The sequence below is a fragment of the Nannospalax galili genome, unplaced genomic scaffold, assembly GCF_000622305.1.
Source record: "Nannospalax galili isolate Female #2095 unplaced genomic scaffold, S.galili_v1.0 scaffold880, whole genome shotgun sequence".
In the NCBI taxonomy this organism is placed as follows: Eukaryota; Metazoa; Chordata; class Mammalia; order Rodentia; family Spalacidae; genus Nannospalax; species Nannospalax galili.
This window is the reverse complement of record NW_008345873.1, coordinates 357,552-377,247: the sequence shown is the minus strand read 5'-3', so window position 1 is coordinate 377,247 and position 19,696 is coordinate 357,552. Positions and strand designations below refer to the sequence as shown.

General features: G+C 39.2%; 2 protein-coding genes across 2 annotated transcripts in view; one reads left to right on the top strand and one right to left on the bottom strand.

The window, feature by feature from the left end:
• Fundc2 (FUN14 domain containing 2) overlaps positions 1–4,594 on the bottom strand; it is a 28,932-nt gene extending 24,338 nt beyond the window's left edge. The window contains 3 exon segments of the mRNA XM_008842040.3: positions 360–510; positions 4,448–4,528; positions 4,531–4,594. Of these exon segments, the coding sequence (XP_008840262.1) occupies positions 360–510; positions 4,448–4,528; positions 4,531–4,579 (281 nt within the window). The 5' untranslated portion in view covers positions 4,580–4,594.
• A 3,521-nt stretch (positions 4,595–8,115) lies between these two features.
• The window catches only part of F8 (coagulation factor VIII), a 111,070-nt gene continuing 99,489 nt past the window's right edge, over positions 8,116–19,696 (top strand). Inside the window, exon 1 of the mRNA XM_008842039.3 lies at positions 8,116–8,373. Coding sequence (XP_008840261.1) covers positions 8,228–8,373 — 146 coding nt within the window. The 5' untranslated portion in view covers positions 8,116–8,227. The remainder of the gene's footprint in view (positions 8,374–19,696) is intronic.

Below are 19,696 nucleotides of genomic sequence, written 5' to 3'. Positions count from 1 at the left end.
CTGGCACATTAACATCTAACATAGCTAATTAGTAGCTAGTTTCCTATTCTACTTCTTGATAACAAATATGGCCTTGGACAAAATAGTCTCCATTTCTATAAAATGAGCATAGATATTAAAAGTATCAAGTTCAGAGTTATTTTCAGATTTAAATGAGAGCTCTATAAACAAACTTGAAACAATGAATGACTTGTAGCAAGTACTATGTTTAAACATCAACTAGTAGTCTAAAATGATGGTTTGGTATAGATGGTGATCAATTTCACTCGTCATTGTATTTTTGTTAATTAAAGGAGACCGTTTCTATAACCATGCCAGTAAAACATACATAAAACTCCCACATTTTTCACACTACTTACCATCCAGTAACACCACCAATTAACAGCTGGGTTGCCACACTATACTTTTCAGCTGATGGCCCAGATTCCTGCCCAAATAGCTTGCGCCACCATGGTTGCTTTTTAGCCAATTCTGCAAGATCAAGCACCTCAAATTTTCCATCAAAGTTTCCTATAAAAGAATTAAGATATGTAGTTAATGGCTGCTGGAGAAAGAAGAGACATTTTCTTCAGCAGTACAGCCTGGTAAGGTACCCACGCTCCAAAAAACAATCCCTCACTCATAGTCCTGTAAGAAACCCTAATGAAACTAATTGAGTCATCAAATAAAAAAATAATAGAGAAGATAAGACATGGCAGTTGCAGGCGGACTAGTTGGAAACAGTACAACAAAGGGTTAGGGGGATAAATATGATCAAAATACATACATTATGAAAATGTCATAATGAAATTCATCATTATGTGTGATTAATATATGTTAATCAAAACTTAAAAGCAGTAATATAAAAAAAGTTTACTCAAAAGATTTCAAAGGAAATAGTTATAATTTAGAATACACAAATATTCTATTTTAAATAGTAAATTGCCTCTGAAATTTTGAATTGCAATTTTATTTTATTTTTAATATTTTTAAAATTATTTTTATTTCATATGTATGAGTGTATTGCCTGCATGTATGTAAGCGCACCCATGTCGGGCAATGCCCGAGAAGGTCAGAGGAGAGCATCAGATCCCCTGGAACTAGAGTTGTAGATGGTTGTTAGCTGCCATGTGGGTGCTGGGAACTGAACCCAGGTCCTCTGCAAGAGCAACCAGTGCTCTTAACCACTGATTTAAAATTCCAACTCAGTGAGCTGGAGAAATGGCTCAGTGGTTAAGAGCGTTCTAAATAAAACAAATTTTCTTCATCTGCCTCTTTAGGAGTCACCAATTTTCTGTACTGTGAATAAAGAAAGCAAGCAATGAGGCAAAAACATAGAAAAAGCCAAGGATTGTTTTTAAAGAAAACAAAATAGAAGCAGAATCAGAGATGACCCAGATATTAAACTAAGCAAATATGCTCAGGAGATTATACATACATGTAATTTGAGTCAAAGAAGATTAACAAGAATGGGACAGAAGTAAAATTCAAGAAGCATGCTAAAGTGACTCAAGCATGAAATAATACCAAATGGAACTCTGGAAATGAACAAGGGAATAAAGAGCACTTGAATGAACAGTCAGGTTGATAAATAATATAAATAATCACTTGCTGTAAAACAAACAATTGATTCCTAAATTATCCACAAGTAATAGAAAAATGGTGAAATATGGAATAATTCCCCCTAAATGAATGGAGACACTATGTCTAAATTTTGTGAGATTCAGTATTCTTTTTGGCAGTGTTAGTAATCCAACACAGAGCTAGGCAAGCACTATACCTGTGAGCCACATCCCTACCTGGGTTTCAAAATTTTTAAGATGTACAACCCCAATTAAAAAAATATTTTATCCATTACAGGTTAAGGTGGTTCTAAAATTCATATGGACAAGGAAAGGAACAAGAATAGTGTTCCAGTTACAATGTCTGTACAACAACTTGCCCCAAAACTTCACCAAAGCCATCATTTTCTATGCTCTCTGGTTCTGTGGATGTGAAATTGAGTTACCGCATTAAGGCTATTCTGTGATGTCTGAGGCTTTAGCTGGAAAACTTATAGGTGGGGTATGGAATCATCTGAAAACTCTGCACGCATATATACAGGCTACTTTTGTCGCAAGTTACAGTGGGTTTCCTTATACAGCTGTAGGTAGGTTCAAGAGATAACTGAGCCAAGTGTAGGAAAGCACAAAGACTTGGAAAAAGATGTATTATCATTTAAGTCCTGGCTTCAGAAGCCATACAGTATTACTTCTACTAATCGGGCTCGAGTATCTCTCATCCACATTCAGGAAAAGGGAATACAGACCCTAACTCTTACTGGGAGAAGAGTATCAAAGTCCCACTGAAAACAGACCATGTGAAAACTAAATCTTTCACGTGTGGTCAAAGCAATCTTGGTGAGAAAAAGTTCAAAGAAGTTCAAGACATAAAACTACAGTATAAGGGCTGGAGAGATGGCTAAGTGGTTAAGAGCACTGATTACTCTGGCAGTAATCAGTAAACTGGGTTTGATTCCCAGCACCCACATAGCAGCTAACAACTCTCTGTAACTCCAGTTCCAGGTGATTCAATGCACTCTTCTGACCTCCTCGGGTATTGCATGACATGTGTGCACTTGCACACATGCAGGCAATACACACACACATAAAATAAAAACAATATGTTTTTAAAAACTACAGCATAAAACATAGCTACCTGACTTAATGATTTATAATGTTGTAGTATTTAATATGGTGATGTAGTGATCCAAGCATGCACAAAAATATCAGTGGAAAAGAAAGTCTAGAAATAGATTCTCACATATCATTATATCATTTTCCATAACGTGATACTAAAATAATTCTGTGGCAGAAAGCAAGTTTTCTCAACAAATCATGTTAAAAGTACTAGATATTCAGATTTTAAAAACAAAAAGTGTACCTTACATCATACATACACAATAAAATAAAAAATGGTAACACAACAGGAAAATATCACCTCTATATTGAGGAATCTATCAGCCACTGAAAACAAGAACCAATTTTGCTTTCAGTTCTATTTTGATGTACTTTCATCAAGCTCTTACAGTCAATCTATGGCTGCAGCCAAAAGTGGGATTAAACTGGTTGTGGTAGCACACACCTTTAATGCTAGTCCTTAGGAAGTTGAGGCAGAATTGCTGTGAGTTTGAGGCTAGTGTGGGCTGCACAAACAGGGGAGGGGTAAAATCAGAGAGCCTGGTCCACTCAATTTCATTCAGTCACTTATTAAACACTGCTAAGAACTGAAGTAAATTCACAAGCCATGTCTACTAGGGGCTCAGAAAATGAGTGATAATTACTACAAAGCCTAAAATTGATGTAATAGTCAAAATTTCTAAGAAATTCCTGGGTGCTCTGTTTAGCAAGTGGATGGTGAACTGACTTAACATTAAGTAAAATAGGGTAAGAAGTACTTACTGCACTGCTAATTGTTAGGAATGTTCCTTTGAATTGGCCGACTAAAAATAGCATCCTCCATGTTCTACTGTTTTCAAAACTGATAGGTAAAAAGTTTTGGCGGAGAGCTAGGGAATGGAGGCTGAGGCACCGAGGCACAGACAGAACTCTCAGCGGGATACGGCTTTATTTCACACGGGACACGTTTCCCTCCGGGAAGGGAAAAATAGCCCACGGGTTGTGAGCTGGGACTTATATACGGGGGCTTCAGGGTACAAAAGGGGGGGGGGGGGAGTTTGGGGGAAAAATCAAACAGGAGGAAGCAGGACAAACAGGGCTTGTAAACCTGGCTCCGTTCAGTCTGTCAGCCAGGATCTGGGTCTGGAAGTGTTTACTTTTTTGTCCTCTTAAGATAAGGGAAAAGCTGCTGTGCTAAAAAAAAAAAAAAATCTCTGGTTAACACGTAGAATCTGCTTATCTTGTCTTTGGAGATAAGAGGAAAGGCAGGCTGTTTCTTAGCAGAGTCTGTTTCCCTTGACTTCAAAGGCCAAGGTGCTTATCAGCTCAGTTCTCCTTTTCAGGATTCAAAAGTCCATAGGTCCCTGTTGGGGAGCGGGGGAAGCTGCTGCTGTTTGAAACCCTAATAAAAACCATCAGTCATGCAGCTAGGAAAGTGCAACCGAAAATTAGGAGAGTTAGGTGTTTGAAATGCAAGTCCAAAGCGACAAACATGATAGGGTCAGGGAGCCAGATCGCTTCCAAGAACAGAAACTGGATGTCCTAGGGATGCAGCCATTGGGGCGGCGCCGGAAGGCTGGAAAAGCCAGCCAGAGATTAACGGCCAGACAACTCGGCCTCAGGCCTGCGCTTGACCTTGGCCAGATCCTGGAGCCCAGGAGAAGTTTCAGCGGCGGCTCTGGCGCCGACTCTGTTCAGATGCCTAAGGCTCCCGACGACGCTGGGGAGGAGCCAAGCAGGCGCGCAGCGGTCCTAGCCCTAGCCCAGGAAGGCGGCTCCGCGCGGAACCTTCCGCGCGTCCCCACCCTTACCTTGACTGCTCGCAGCCATTTCGGAGAAGTAGCCTCGCGAGGACAGGCGCAGCAGATCCGCGCGACAGGAGGCGGAGGAATGCTGGCTGTCATCTCCTGCGGGCTTCCGGCACGTGGGACAGAATTTTCCATTCCCTAGGCAGTGGCAGCAGGGAGCGGGCGGGGCAAGCTGCGGCCAGTTTCCTGTCCCAGACCATCCGCGTCATCAACCTTAGCTGACTGTAGTGAGCCCGCGACACAATCCTCGTCCAAAGGTACCATTGCTGCATGCCACTCCGACTTGGCCCTCTGCACTTAATACTTGATGGAAAGACGGTGCCAGCCATGCTGATTCATGTAAACAGTGAGCATATGTCGGTTCCGATGCTCATTCCAGTGCTATGTCAGTGCTAGAAAACACATTTTACACTTTTTTTTTTTTTTTTTTGGTTTTTCGGAGACAGGCCCCCCCTGTAGCCCCAGTTCTCCTAAACCTCACTATGTAGACCAGTCTGGCCTTGAACTCACAGAGATCCGCCTGCCTCTGCTTCTGCCTCACGAGTGCTGGGATTAAAGGCGTGCACCACCACTCCCAGCATCTTACCATTTTTAAAGCATTGCAATTACAATAAAAATTATACATGTATTATAACTACTGCTACTTGCTACTCTTTAAACTTTATGAGTCTGTACACCTGATGCTTACGACGTCTGTTTAGGACAAATGGGTGTGGCCTTAGACAAGACATTTAACCACTCTGTACCCTACTAGCTTTGTATCTGTACCTGCTTTATACGTATTGTCCTAGCAATACATAAAGCACATAGCATGTGCAAATCTCCCTACAGAGAATTTGTCACAGTGTATTGTTGACAGTCTATTTTCCTGCCTTCCCATTGCACTATGACCCCCAGATGGCCATATTCATGTCTGCCACCAAGATATGTAGCTGAGGGTTAGGACCAATAGTTCTGCAACCTGGTTACATGTGTTTGAACACTACTTTTTCAAAATCTACTTTTTCAAAGCTACACGTGTAACCATGAACAACTGGCCTAACTTCTTGGTGCCTCAGTTTCAATGTCCATAAAATGAAAACAAGAAGAGCACTACTAAAAAGCGCTACTAGAACACGTCCTCCCATATAGTAACCAGCATCTATTATCTCTGAACCCCCAGTGCCTGGCAGAAAGATTTCAGCAAATGTTTATCCAACATACTCCTTCCTGCTTGCTTCCAAGCTGCACAACCAGCGCCAATGTAAACTTGAAGTAAGCAGTTATACCAAAAGAGAAATCTCAGCTATAGGTCTCAGATACTATCTGATGATGCTCAACCTTGTGGTTGGTGGAAGCTGGTGGTCTGCTAATTTAATACATTCCAAAAGGTTTTTTATCTGTTAGTCATAGAATATTAATTCATAAATACAGGTAGGGAAGGAGTGGCTAGTTAGGGGGCTAAAGATAGTCCAGGATAAATTGTAATTGGGCTTTGGACCTGCAACACTCCAAACTCTTCACAATCAATGAAGCTCTAATCAGTTGATTAGCCTTTGCAGAGAGTTCAGTTGGGGGAGGCTGTTGTTTTGTATTTTTGCCTGTCATCACTCATGTTTTATTGAGATCAGTGGGAAGGTGGGGTATGAGAGGGGTGCTGGCTGCTGTGGTGAAAGCCGGACAGGTGAGGGGGCCAACCAGGGATGTTTCACCTGGCTCCAAGTTCCTGGAAACGACTTGCAACACCATAATTGTCCTCCATTGGAACCCCCAACAAGGCGATGTGCAGACCTGAGAGAAGGCAGCTAGGAAGGAATTGGGAGTGGTAGTTCTAATTCCCATGGCATCCACCCCAAGAGTGAGATGCTCATCTTCAAGTGCCCTGCCCTGCTCCTCTATGGAGACTGTAAAGGTCTGAGGCCCAGAGACCACTTGCTGACTTATTTCAGCTGGTCCCAGGGAATAGAGAGTGTCCTAAATTAAAGAACACAATCCATCATCTGCCATAATTCTGGAGTCTTCCAAGGCAAGAAATTTGAGAAAGGATAGTGATCATCCTGAGGAAGGTAGAGGTCTCTCCATGCCTCAAGGAGCCAGCCACCTTGCCTGGACCTGAGAGGCAAGGCACAAGGTACAGCAACTATGGCGTCTGAAGGACACAGTAATCTCTACCTCCACCATGTCTGGTGGCAATGGGTCCAGCACCCTGGCAGGGAGTCTTCAGGAAGTTCCTGCCTGTTGCTAGCAAGTGGCAGGCCATTGTCTCAGCTGCATCTGCAGTGAGTGGGTGGTAAGGTAGAGGCAAGGTGCCACATCACTTCTTTCTGCTTAATGGAAACCAGTTTATTCTCAAATTTGCCATTTTGTTGCCCCCTTTCAAATCAATAGCCAATAGAAAGGGATCAAGGTTCAACTTGGTGAGTTCAGTTTTAAAATGCAGTTTTTCTGGTAACTTTCGTTCACAAGTATGCATGAGTGAAGGCCAAAGGTCAACACTGGATGTCTTCCCCTATCATCACTCTCCACCTTATTTTTTTGTTTTTTTTGAGACAGGGTCTCTCTATAGCCCCAGTTGGCCTGGAACTTGTTGTGTAGACTAGGGTGGCCTTGATCTCACAGAGATCCACCAGCCTCTGCCTCCCAAGGGCTGGGATTAATGGCATGTGTCACCATATTCAGCTTCCACCATATTTTTTGAGACAGGTTCTTCCACCGAACCTGGAGCTTATCATTTCAGGTAGTCTAACTGTTGAGCAAGGCCCAGAGATCCTCCTCCTCTACCTCCCAGTGCTGGGATTAAAAGCTCGCACCACTGAGCCTTGCTTTTTTTTTTTTTTTTTAACATGAGTGCTAAGGATCCAAACTAATACATAGTTGCACAGCAAGCACTTTTCTGACAGATCTAACCCCCCACCCCACTCTGCTTTTCTTTATAGTTTTTTTTAAGGAATACCCATACTGATTTCCATAGTGAAGGGACTAATTTGCACCCCCAGCAACAGTTTGTAATGGGTCCCTTTGCTTCACTGGCATTCATCTGTTTTCTTGATGATAACCATTCTGAGGTGAGATGGAATCTCGATGTAGTTTTAATTTGCACTTCTCTGGTATTTAAAAATGTTGAATATTTTTCATATTTTTATTGGCCATTGTACTTAATCTTTTGAAAATTATCTGTTCATTACCCTATTTATTGATTGGATTTTTGAGGGGTTGTGATATTTAGTTTTTTGTTTATTTGTATATTCTACCTATTAATCCTCTATCAGTTGTATAGCTATATTTTTATAGCAAAGATTTTTTCTTCCATTCTGTAGGCTGTCTCTTCATTTAGTTGTTTCCTTTACTGCACAAAAGTGTTTAAATTTCATGCAGATTCCAGAATCTTTATCATCGAGGGGTTCTTTGCTGCTGAAACTAAGGAAAAGACAGAGCTGGCTAGGAATGTGAGTACCAATGGAAGATCCTGGTCACCACTCCAGTCCTTTCCTCTAATATTCTAACTTGCCAAATTGCTCTCAGGAAGGAATGGGTTAAACTTGTAGCTCAGCTGCCCTTTTCCTACTCTGTTTTACAGTTCCTGCTTCCCAGTGCTAAAAAGGAAGCAATTCTTTCAGCTCTGCTGACTGCTGTTGCTGCTGTCATATCCAGCACATGAGGTTCCCGGAAATCCTCTGCAAAGCATTTAGGACTTTTACCTAAATCGTAGAAATTTAGCTTTTTTCCTTCCTCGGAGCTGAAGATATTTTAAAGAAGAATTAACTTCTCTCTCCTCTAGTTGAACATTTTCTAGCAGTAAGAGCCATGCAAATAGCACTCTCCACTTGCTTCTTTCTGAGCCTTTTCAATTTTGCCTCTAGTGCCACCAGAAGATACTACCTGGGTGCAGTAGAGCTGTCCTGGGACTATGTGCATAGTGACCTGCTCAGTGAGCTGCATACGGACATCAGGTAAACATGCGCTGCAAGGGGCAATTCTGTGAGGATGTGATTTGGTTGGAGGAATGTGTAGATAAGAGGCAGGAGTGACTAACTGCTTACTTAAGCCCCTCAAACATTTGCAGGTAAGTTGCATATACAGCCTGATCACTGCACCATACAGCTTGCTATTTCTTCTTAAGGATCCGACCTAGTCATTGATTTTTGTTGTTCTACTTCCCATTGATTCTCTTTGTTGCATAGTGTCATTCTTAGAGAGTGGGGTAGACAAAGGGAAGGTGAAGAGACAAAGAGCGTGGAAAGAGAAAGAACACAATTTCCCATGGAATACCCCAAGCTTCCATAGAAAGAATTGGAACAATGAGATCTCAGTATGCCTGGGTTTAATGTCTAGTTCTCAGGAATGTACATGTGGTGGACTTTTTATATGCTATGTGCCACAGCTTCAGAAGTTTTTCAACATTATGAGGGGGTTCTGGTACATCTGATGAGATTAGATCATTAAATAAATCTTGTCAGTATTATCTATGTTCACTGACTTATTTTGATTTTAATGCTTCTTCTTCAGTCAATCTATTACCCCTTGATTTGATAATGCATTGGTGTTGAGTTACATACCAGTCTGTATGATTTTATTAAAATGTACTGTCTCTATTTATATATTTGTCATTCCTTATCTTTCTTTTCCTTCCTCTTTTTTTCCCTCCTTTCTTTTAAACATACTACATCCAGGACATTTCCTGCGTTTACCTGCATCATCATCATCATCATCATCATCATCATCATCATCATTATTTGCCATTTACAATTCTTTTTTCCATTTGGTTTCTGCTTTTTTCTATCAGATTTTATTTTGAGACAGAGTGTCTCTGCAGTCTCAGCTGTCCTGAAACTCTATATGTACACCAGACTGGCCTTGATCTCACAGAAATCCACCTGCCTCTGCCTTCTGAGCGCTACGATTAAAGGTGTGCATCACCACACCCCAGTTTCAGCTTTTTAATGTCACTAATCAATTCATTTTTTTCTAATTTCATTTAGGTTACTTTGTTACTTCACTTTTGCTTATCAAAATTACTTACTTTATATTTCATTGTATTTCTCCAGTTGTGTATTATAAATATTTAAACACAGGCAAACATGGTGGTAATCCCAGAACTCAAGCGATGAAAGCAGAAGAATCAGGAGTTCAAGACCAGCCTTGGCTACATAGGGAGTTTGGGGACAGGCTGTTCTACAGGTGATCCTGTCTCAAAAAGAAAGAAATTTAAATACAGTGCACATATAATACTAATGCAAATGCTAAATATGGTTATATCACACTTTGGAAGTATTTTTGGTGGGCCAGGCATGATGGTGCACGACTTTAATCCCAACCCTTGGGAGGCAGAGGCACGTGGATCTCAGTGATTTCAAGGTCAGCCTAGACTACATAGTGAGTTCCAGGCCAGCCAGCTGGGGCTACAGGGGAGACCCTGTCTCAAAAAGACCCCCCAAAAAAAAACTGGTTAAAGCCTTCCCAAAAGTTACCCATCATATTTCTATCATTTTATTATAAAAGAAAAAGAAAAAGTATTTTGGTGGTTTGTATTTACATTTTCCACTATCCTTCCACACCAGCCAGTCTTTTTCAACAAACAAAGACACCACACACACACACACACACACACACACACACACACACACACACACCGATTTTCTTGGTCACTATTTTACAAAAGTGGGATGTTATATACACTTTTCCACTCAGTAATATCTAGTAGAATTTTTTCAGGTCAATAACCCCAACCTTAATTCATATTTTTAATATGAATTTTTTAGATTTTTAATATGAATTTTTTAGATTTTTATGGTATGGCTATATCATACACATAAATATCATCATCTCATTCCTTTTTTGCTTCAATATCCTCTATCATTGTGTACTGATGTATTCATTCATTCACTCAGCGATTCATTTTATGGTGGTTGGGGTAGACTTTAGAGTCTCCTGCTTTATGGATGAATGCTTTATCCCTGAGATACAGTCCTAGAACTGTTGCTGTTATTTCTTCAGTATCTTGCTGGAACAAAGGAAATTGTTTTCTGTTTTAGTTTTAATTTCTAGAAACTTGAAGACTCTTCACATATGTCTACCTTAATTATATGGGACCGCATATCTATCTGCATTTGCATCAGCAACAAGTTTTCTATTGTTTTTAGAATTTTTCACAATCTCATGAGCACAAAAAATATTGCATCATTAATTGCCTTATGTTTATTTCTATTAAGATTGAACCGCCTTTAAAATGCTTATTAATTGTCAAGGTTTTTTCAGATTTTACTCTTCATTCACTTTGCTCATATTTCTTTGGGCTCTTCCAGTTTTTAAATTATGGAAATACTTTTATTATAAGTATTCATTATCCTTCATGTGTGTTATAATTTCTCCCAAGAGCATTTGTATGTTGCCTTGGTTTATAACTATTATGAAAACACTTTTAATTTTTATATTCAAATATAGTTTTTCTTTCATATCTTATGTTTGGCAGTGTTAGTTAAAATGTCTTCCACACTTCAAGGACTTATGGGCATCTGTCCAGAATTTGTTGCATTTCCCCCTTTGTAGCATCTGTGTTCTACCCTCCCCTGGTGTTCCTTCTCCCCCCTCCACCAACAGTCCCTTTCTACTTTCCTGGCTACTATGGTTACTCCAAGTCATACACTCAAAAACATAAAGATTCAGACTGAGGATCCACAGATAAGAGAGAACATGTGGCTTTGTCTTTCTAGGTCTGGGTTGCTTTACTCAGTATAATATTTTCTGGTTCCATTCATTTACCTGCAAATTTCATGATTTCATTTTTCTTTACAGATGAATAGAATTCCATTGTGTATATATATGCCATATTTTCATTATTCATTCATCAGTTGAAGGATATTTAGGTTGTTTCCATTTCTTACGTATTGTGAACAGAGCAGCGATGAACATAGTGTACATGTATCTCTATGGTAGGATATGGAGTCCTTTGGGTATATGCCTAAGAGTGGCTATCTGGGTCATATTATAATCCTATTTTTAGATTTTTGAGAGACTTCCACATTGATTTCCAAAGTAACAATACCAGTTTACACTTGCACCAACAGTAGATAAGTGTTCTACTTTCCTTGCCTCCTTACCAGGATTTGTTGTCCTTTGATTTTTTTGATACTAGCCATTCTGACTGGGGTCAAATGGAATCTCAAAGTAGTTTTAATTTGCATTTCCCTGATGGCTAATGATGATAAACACTTTTATAAGTGTTCATTGGCATTTGTACTTTTTCTTTTGAGAAATCTCTGTTCAGTTCCATAGCCTTTTAAAAAATTAAGTTGTTAGTTTCTTTTCTAAAAATTATGTGTATGCATTTGTATATGTGTGTGGGTTTGTGCGTGTGAATGCAGTTGCCGGAGGAGGCCATCTCTACAGATCAAGACTGTTTCTTGATGTTTCGGGTATTTTTAGTTCTTTGTATAGTCTACATATTAATGCTCTGTCAGATGTATAGCTGGCAAAGATTTTCCTCTATTCAGTATACTGTCTCATCACCCAGTAGATGGTTTCCTTAGCTATACAGAAGCTTTTTTTAATTTCATGAGCTCCCATTTGTTATTAGCTTTACTTCCTGAGCAATAGGAAATAAGTTCTATTCAGAAAGTCCTTACTTATGCCTATATCTTGACATGTATTCCCTACTTTTTCCTCTAGCAGTTTCAGAGTTTCAGGTCTAACATTGAGGTCTTTGATCCATTTGGAGTTTATTTTTGTGTAGGGTAAGAAATAAGGATTTAGTTTCATTCTTCTATATGTGGATATCCAGTTTGTCCAACAAAAATCCACACTAGTTGCTGTCTTTTCTCCTGTGTGTATTTTTTGCTTATTTTAAAAAAATCAATCAATCAATCAGTCAATCCATCCGTCATTCAGGTAGATGTAGGAGTGTAGGTTTATATTGGATTTTCTATTTGATTACATTGATGTATCTGTTTGATTTTTGTGCCAGTACCATGATGTTTTTATTACTGTGACTCTATAATATAACTTGAACTCAGGTATGGCAATACCTTCTGCAGTATTCTTTTTGCTCAGGATTGGTTTGGTTATTGGTACTCCTTTTTTTGTTTGTTTCCATATGAATTTTTAAGATTTTTTTGTATTTGCATGAATAATGAGGCTTCAATTTTGATTGGGACCGCATTGATTCTGAGGTTCCTTTGTTAGGATGTCCTTTTCACAATATAAATTTTTCCAGTCCATGAGCATGAGAGATCTTCCCATCTTCTAGTGTCTTCCTCAATTTTATTCTTCAGTGTTTTAAAGTTTTATTCTAAAGGTCATTTGCTTCCTTGGTTAGGCTAGTTCCAAGGTAATTTTTTTTAGGCTACTGTGAATGGGATTGTTTCCCTAATTTCTTTCTCACTTTGTTGATGATATATAGAAAGGCTACTGATTTTTATGTATTAATTTTATATCCTTCAACTTTAATGATAGTATTTAGCAACTGTATAAGTTTTCTAGTAGATTTTTTTGGCCTTTTATGTATAGAATCATATCATCTGCAAATAGGAATACTTTGACTTCTTTTCCTTTTTGTATTCTCTTTATTTCCTTCTCTTGTCTCATTGCTCTGGCTAAGACATCAAGCCTATATTTAATAAGAGCAGAGAGGGTGGACACCCTTGTTTTGTTCCTGAATTTCATTGGTATTTGTTGTAATGTCTTCCTTTTTATCTCTAAAGTTAATAATTTGGGTCTTTTTTCTCTTTCATTTGGTTAATTTAACTAAGGTTTGTCAATTTTGTTTACTTTTTCAAAGAACCAACCCTATGTCTCAGTGATTGGTTCTTTTTATTGTTTTTGTTTGTTTCTTTTTTGTTTATTCCTGCTCTGATCTTATTTATTTCTGTCTACTAGTTTTGGACTTGGTTTGTTCTTGTTTTTCCAAGGCTTTAAATTGCATAATTAAGGTTTTTATTTGAGAACTCCCTGATTTTGTAATGTAGGCCTTTAGACCTATAAACTCCCCTTTTAGAACTTCATTGTATCCCATAGATTTTGGGTTTCTTTTTTGAAATTTTCATTCAATTATAGAAACTTTTTGTCTTTTTTTTTTTTTTTTTTTTTTTTTGAGACCGGGTTTCCCAGTAGCCCCAGCAGGCTTACTCGCTATATAGATCAGACTGAGCTTGATCTCACAGAGATAGGCCTTCCCCTCCCTCGAAAGTGCTGGGATTAAAGGCATATGCCGCCAAGCCTTATTTCCTTATTGCTTTTGTCTCATGCAGGCACGATTCAATAATGTGTTCTTTAGTCTCCATTTATTTGTGTGTCTTGCTGTTGATTTCTAGCTTTATTCCATTGTGGTCAAATAGAATGCAATAAGTTATTTCAATTTTCCTATATACATGTTGAGACGTTGTGTCCTAATATGTAACCCATGAGTTACATATTAGGAGTAAGTCCCATGGACGGCTGAGAAGAATGTGTAATTTTATAGTGTTTGGGAGAAATGTTCTGTAGCTATCTGTTAAATCCAGTTGATCTATCATGTCATTTAACTGCAGTGTCTCTCTATTTGGGAGGTGGGTAGTTGGATAACCTGTCTATGGGTGAGAATGGAGTATTGAAGTCACCTGCTATTAGTGTTTTAGGGTTAATCTGTGACTTTATATCTAACAAGATTTGTTTTATGAAGTTGGATGCACCTGTGCTTGCTACGTATGTGTTTAGAATTGTCATGTTCTCTTGACTGATTGTTCCCTTAATCAGTAAGAAATTACCTTCTTTATCTCTTGTGATGAGTGTTGGTTTGAAGTCTCTTACTGGGACCTACAGCTTGCCAAGTAGGCTACATTGGCCTGCCAGAGAACCCGAGGAATCTACCTGTCTCTGCCTCCCAGCATTAGAATTACGAGTGCATACCAATACACTTGACTTTATGATGTTACAAACAGGCTCAAAACCAGGTCTTTTTGCTTGCAAGGCAAACACTTTACTGCCTCAGCTATCTCCCCTTCTCCTTCTCCTTTGTTTTCAATATTGAAGACACTTTAAGACTATACATCCTTCTCTTCGATCACCTTTTCTTTAACCCATGAATTTTGATATGAAGAGTTTTCTTTCTTATTTTACTCTGTTAGTTCAGCAGCTATGTTTACTAGCATGCAGGTATATACTGTTCACACATTAATTTCTTATGAAGAAGTGATTCCGCTATGCTATTGAAATGTTCGCTGTTTGCATAAGTGACCTGAATATTCACTATTGGACAAAGTAAAACGGACTGAGCTTTTGTATATTTCACGTTCATCCCTTTTTGTGCCTGAATAACACTATTGTTGATGGATGTTTTGGATGATGCTGCTATGAACATTCATATACACATCATTTTGTGGACATAATGTTTTCATTAGGCAAATGCCTAAGAGTTGCTAGGTCACATGGTAATTCTATACTGAATTTTGTGGGGAACTGACACACTGCTTTGCAAAGTAGCTATATCATTTTACATTCCTACTTGCAGTGGATGAACATTCCAATTGCTCCATATCCACACCTACAGTTATTATTGTTTGTCTTTTTGCTATAGACACTGTAGTAAAAATTAACTTGCATCTCACTATGATTTGTATTTTCATTTATGTTATTAATAGCATTAAATGTCTTTTCATGTGCTTATTGGTCATTTATATACCTTCTTTGGAGGGATGTATTCAAATATTTTGCTTATCTTTTAATTGTATTGTCTTTTTTTAATTTATTAATTAATTAATTTATTTATTTATTGGTCTTTTTGAGACAGGGTTTTCCTATAGCCCCAGATGTCCTGGAACACACTATGTAGACCAGGCTGGCCTTGAACTCACAGAGATCTCCCTGTCTCTGCCTCCCAAGTGCTGGAATTAAAGGTGTGCGCCACCACACCCGACTTAATTGCATTGTCTTTTAATAGTGAGTTTTGAAAGTTCTTTATATAGTCTTGATATTACAACTTTATGAGATTTATGATATGCAAATATTTCACATTCTATGGTTAGTCTTTTCATGTTACTAATAGCATCCTTTGAAGCTTAAAGTTTTTCACTTTGATGAAGTACAATTTATCTGGGTTTTTCCTTTGTTTTTACATATGCTTTTTGACATCATTTGCAAGAAATAGTTGCCAGGTCTGAAGTACAAACCTTTCGCCTTCATTTTCTTCTAAGCAGTTTGTATTTTTAGCTCCTACATGAAAGTCATTGATTCAGCTGGAGGTCATTTTTGTGAGAAAGGGATATAGGTTCATTCTATAGTTTGTATAGCCTACAGTTGAGTACTGTTAATGACCTCAAATTAGAGGCCCAGATACTTAGGTGTCTGTTATCTTATTGATAAATTAAACACGTATCTGTTAATCTTTGTCTTATTAATAATTAATATTGAGATAATTATACTTCATACATTCTTTATATTATGTCAATTTACCAGCCCGGCTATAATGAATAATAGTAGTACTTTGAGTGTAAAATTGAATTTAGAGGACTAGGGAGATAATGCAGTCAGTAAAGTGCTTCCTGTGAAAGCATAAAAACGTGAGTTCAGATCCCCACATAAAAATTCTAGCATTGGGAAAGCAGAGACATGTAAATCCCTGGAGCTTGCTGACTAGTCAGCCAAGCAAATCAGTGAACCCCAGGTTTGAGGAGAAACCCTGTCTCAAAAAATAAGGTGGGAGAGATAGAAGACACCCAACATCAACTTCTGACCTCCATACACACACACACACACACACACACACACACACACACACACACACGTGCGCATTCAGTCATATACACATGTATGCACAAATACATGAATACAAACACACACATACACAGAAAACTCCCTGAATTTAATGAAGTAAATAATTTATTAGCTTTCTATATAGGAAGTAACATGAATTTACCAGAAAAAAAATGGTAGAATTTTTACACACACACACACACACACACACACACACACACACACACACACGTGCGCATTCAGTCATATACACATGTATGCACAAATACATGAATACAAACACACACATACACAGAAAACTCCCTGAATTTAATGAAGTAAATAATTTATTAGCTTTCTATATAGGAAGTAACATGAATTTACCAGAAAAAAAATGGTAGAATTTTTATTTTAATGACACCCGCTTTACAATGTAGACTATTTTAATAACAGGATAAGCTAACCCTGAACATATCCTGGCAGAATCTGCCAAGGTTTGAAATAAACAGCTGAGGAAATTCAATTTTTCATTATCTGTCCCTGCAGCTGGTCAGCTTCTTCTAATCAAGGGTCAGGAAATATAATAAGTTTTCCAATTGGTTTTAGATAAAATGTTAAATAGTTCATGTCAGGAATGATTGAATTTATGTATCAAATCCCAAGGGAAATACGCAAACAAAATCCCCACAAAAGTTAGGAGGAAACCAAGTTTGTGAACCTTGGAACACTGTGTCACTATAACTGAATCTGAGGCAAGCAAATGTATCATGTTTCTCAAGGTATTTTCCACCACAGCAGAAACATGATTGACTGGGGCCTGGCCTTCTCTTTCTCTCCTTAAGAGGAGGAAAAAGTGTTTCTATGTGTACTTCATTCTGTTTTCTCTGCTCATAAAAGATCTTGCTGTAGAAAAGTGTTTCTGGGTATCTTCTTCTTTGGTTTTTCTTGTTTTTGTTTGTTGTTTGTTTGTTTGTTTGTTTGTTTGTCTGTCTGTCTCACTATGTAGCCCTAACTGGCCTAGAATTTACTATGTAAACCAGACTGGCCTTAAATTCCCAACCATCCAACTGGCTTTGTCTCCCAAATCCTGGGATTACAGACATGTGCCACCACACTCAGGTTTCTATGTATCTATCTTCTGTTTTTGAGTCAAAAATATTTAAAGTAAAATCGCCATCCTAACATGTCAAAATATGGATCTCAGGCTGGGTGTGCTGGCACATGCATTTAATCCCAGCACTTGGGAGGCAGAGGCAGGTAGTTCTCTGTGGAATTGAGGCCAGCTTCATCTACATAGCAAATTTCAGGCCAGCTGGAGCTAGAGAGAGACCCTGTCTCAAAAAAATATGTATCTCTGGATATGGGTATGAGCCTTATTAGCAAACAGTGAAATCTTTGAAGTTAAATGGGTAGGATAGCCTCAGTTGATCCAAGAAAATGTGATAGAAAAAGGGTAAAGATAGAAAACTAGAAATGGGTTGATGAATGTGAAAGAAATGTGAAAGTCTCAAAAGAGCAGGGAGATGCGACAAATGGAGTGGAGGGAAGAATCAACTCAGTGGTATAAACGTGTAATAATGACAGAAAGGCATATAAGCCGAGACTAGTACCATGAAAAATTTTTTAAATGGATGGCATTACAGTATGTTTAAATATTTCTCCTTCCCTTCCTTTGCTGCTCAAGGTAATGGTGGGGTGAAATAGTGAGGGCACTCCTGTTCTGACCTGCTGGTCCTTTTGCTGAGTAACCCATAAATAATCGGGTGACCACTCTAACTTCTAGTTCATTAGGTCACTTGAAGTTTTGCCAAAGACTTATAAACATCCTCGGCAGGCCACTAGGATTGGTGGGGCATGTGGCCCTTTTGTTACCACTCTGCTTCCTAAATCTGTGTAGCATTCCTTCCAAGGATGGAGAATCATCATTTTTTAGTGTATGCCACTATCCTCATAGAGACCTGTTTCCGTAATGGGCCTTCACCTAGATCTTTGACAGCTTCTGCCTGGGACAGAATGACAGAACCAGTGGATTCCTTAGCCATAAGCCCACCCCCACATCTGTTTTGCTGGAAAGTGGTCCCCTTGTGTGATGTAACATTACACCAGACTCAAATTCTCAGTAAGCCTTCAGATAGTAGTGTGGGTAGAGGCCCTATGTGTAGGAAAGACTCACTCATACCTAGATTATGCATGTCTGCCTATTAGAATTAAGTATGGTCCTTTCTTGTGTGGAAGGGATCCAGTGTAGTTAGCATGATGTAGAGAAGCTGGTTGGTTCCCATGATAGGCTACGACATAGTAGGAACTCACCATTGGACTGTTACTGGCATATTAGACATAGGTGGCAACAGTAGATAGGTCAGCCTGTGCAGAGATTAGCTGGCATTTTTGTACTTCATCCACAGTGGAAGCTTTCTAATAGCATTAATATGTGATATGAAGATCTTTCTAATTTAAAGCCACTCGCTGATATGTCCCTGATCTTTTACTCCTTTCTACTAGGCTCCTGTCCAGAAAGCAAAGCCATTTGCTACTAGACAGAGTTGATATATAACTGACAGAGTCTGAATATAATTGAACCCTGGATAATTTCTCATTTAATATAGTGACCAATTAGCAGCATTGATTAAAGTTTGGCTCATTGGCGTCTTTCCCTCTACCACTGTCTATCAAAGCCACCCTCAAATGGGTTGTGGTAGACCAAGTCAATTTTTTTCTCATACCAGCATATGACACTCACCTATCTATAAACTCAGGCACTTTCTTCTCTCCAAAAACGGGTCATCATCAGAGATGTCTTGAAAGGCCATAAGTGTGATACGAGGCAGGAGTAGATGAGATAGGACCCTGCCCACCTGTTTCTGCAGCTGACATACCCCTCTAGACAATGCAGATCCTCACGAATTTCTCTACAAAGCAACCTTATTTACTGGAATAGCCTCTTTATCAGCCCCCTGGCTCTGGCCCTCAGCCAGTACAGAAAGTCTTTTGTCATGACCTTCAATTGACAGAACTGCTCCCCAGTCAACTGGCTATCTCAGGCATCCTGGAAACTGTGGAATGGAGTGGAACGCAGGGCTAAGTGGAACAGAGAACCTGCAGAAAGCAACAGTGAGGTCAGCACCATCTTGCCCCACTTGGTCAGTGTCCTTGACAGAGATCTCTGAAGAACAGTGCACCAGTTCAGACAGTTGGTTCCTGCGTCCCATGGAGGCCTATGAAGGTCTTCCTCTAAGGCTGGACTGTGCTCCCAGCAGGTTTTGTTCTGTGTGAATGGAAGCTAAACTGCTCACCACCTGAGAGATCCCTTCTGGATTTGACCTTTCCTAGGAGGAAATCTGCCTCATTCAGTTGGCTCCTCCTTCCCACCTTGCCTTTGACACTATCTGAGAGCACAGAACCTCCCCCCTAGAGGGATGCAGCCAGCTGTCTCAAGTGTCTGCGCATTTGGTTCTCTCCTTTCAACTGCTGGTTCATTCCCTGTGCTTCCTGTTGCGGAGGACTTGGGCCCATGCTTGTCGCAGGGCAGGGCAGAGCAGGGAAGGGTCTGCTCTGCTTGTAATCTGACACAGG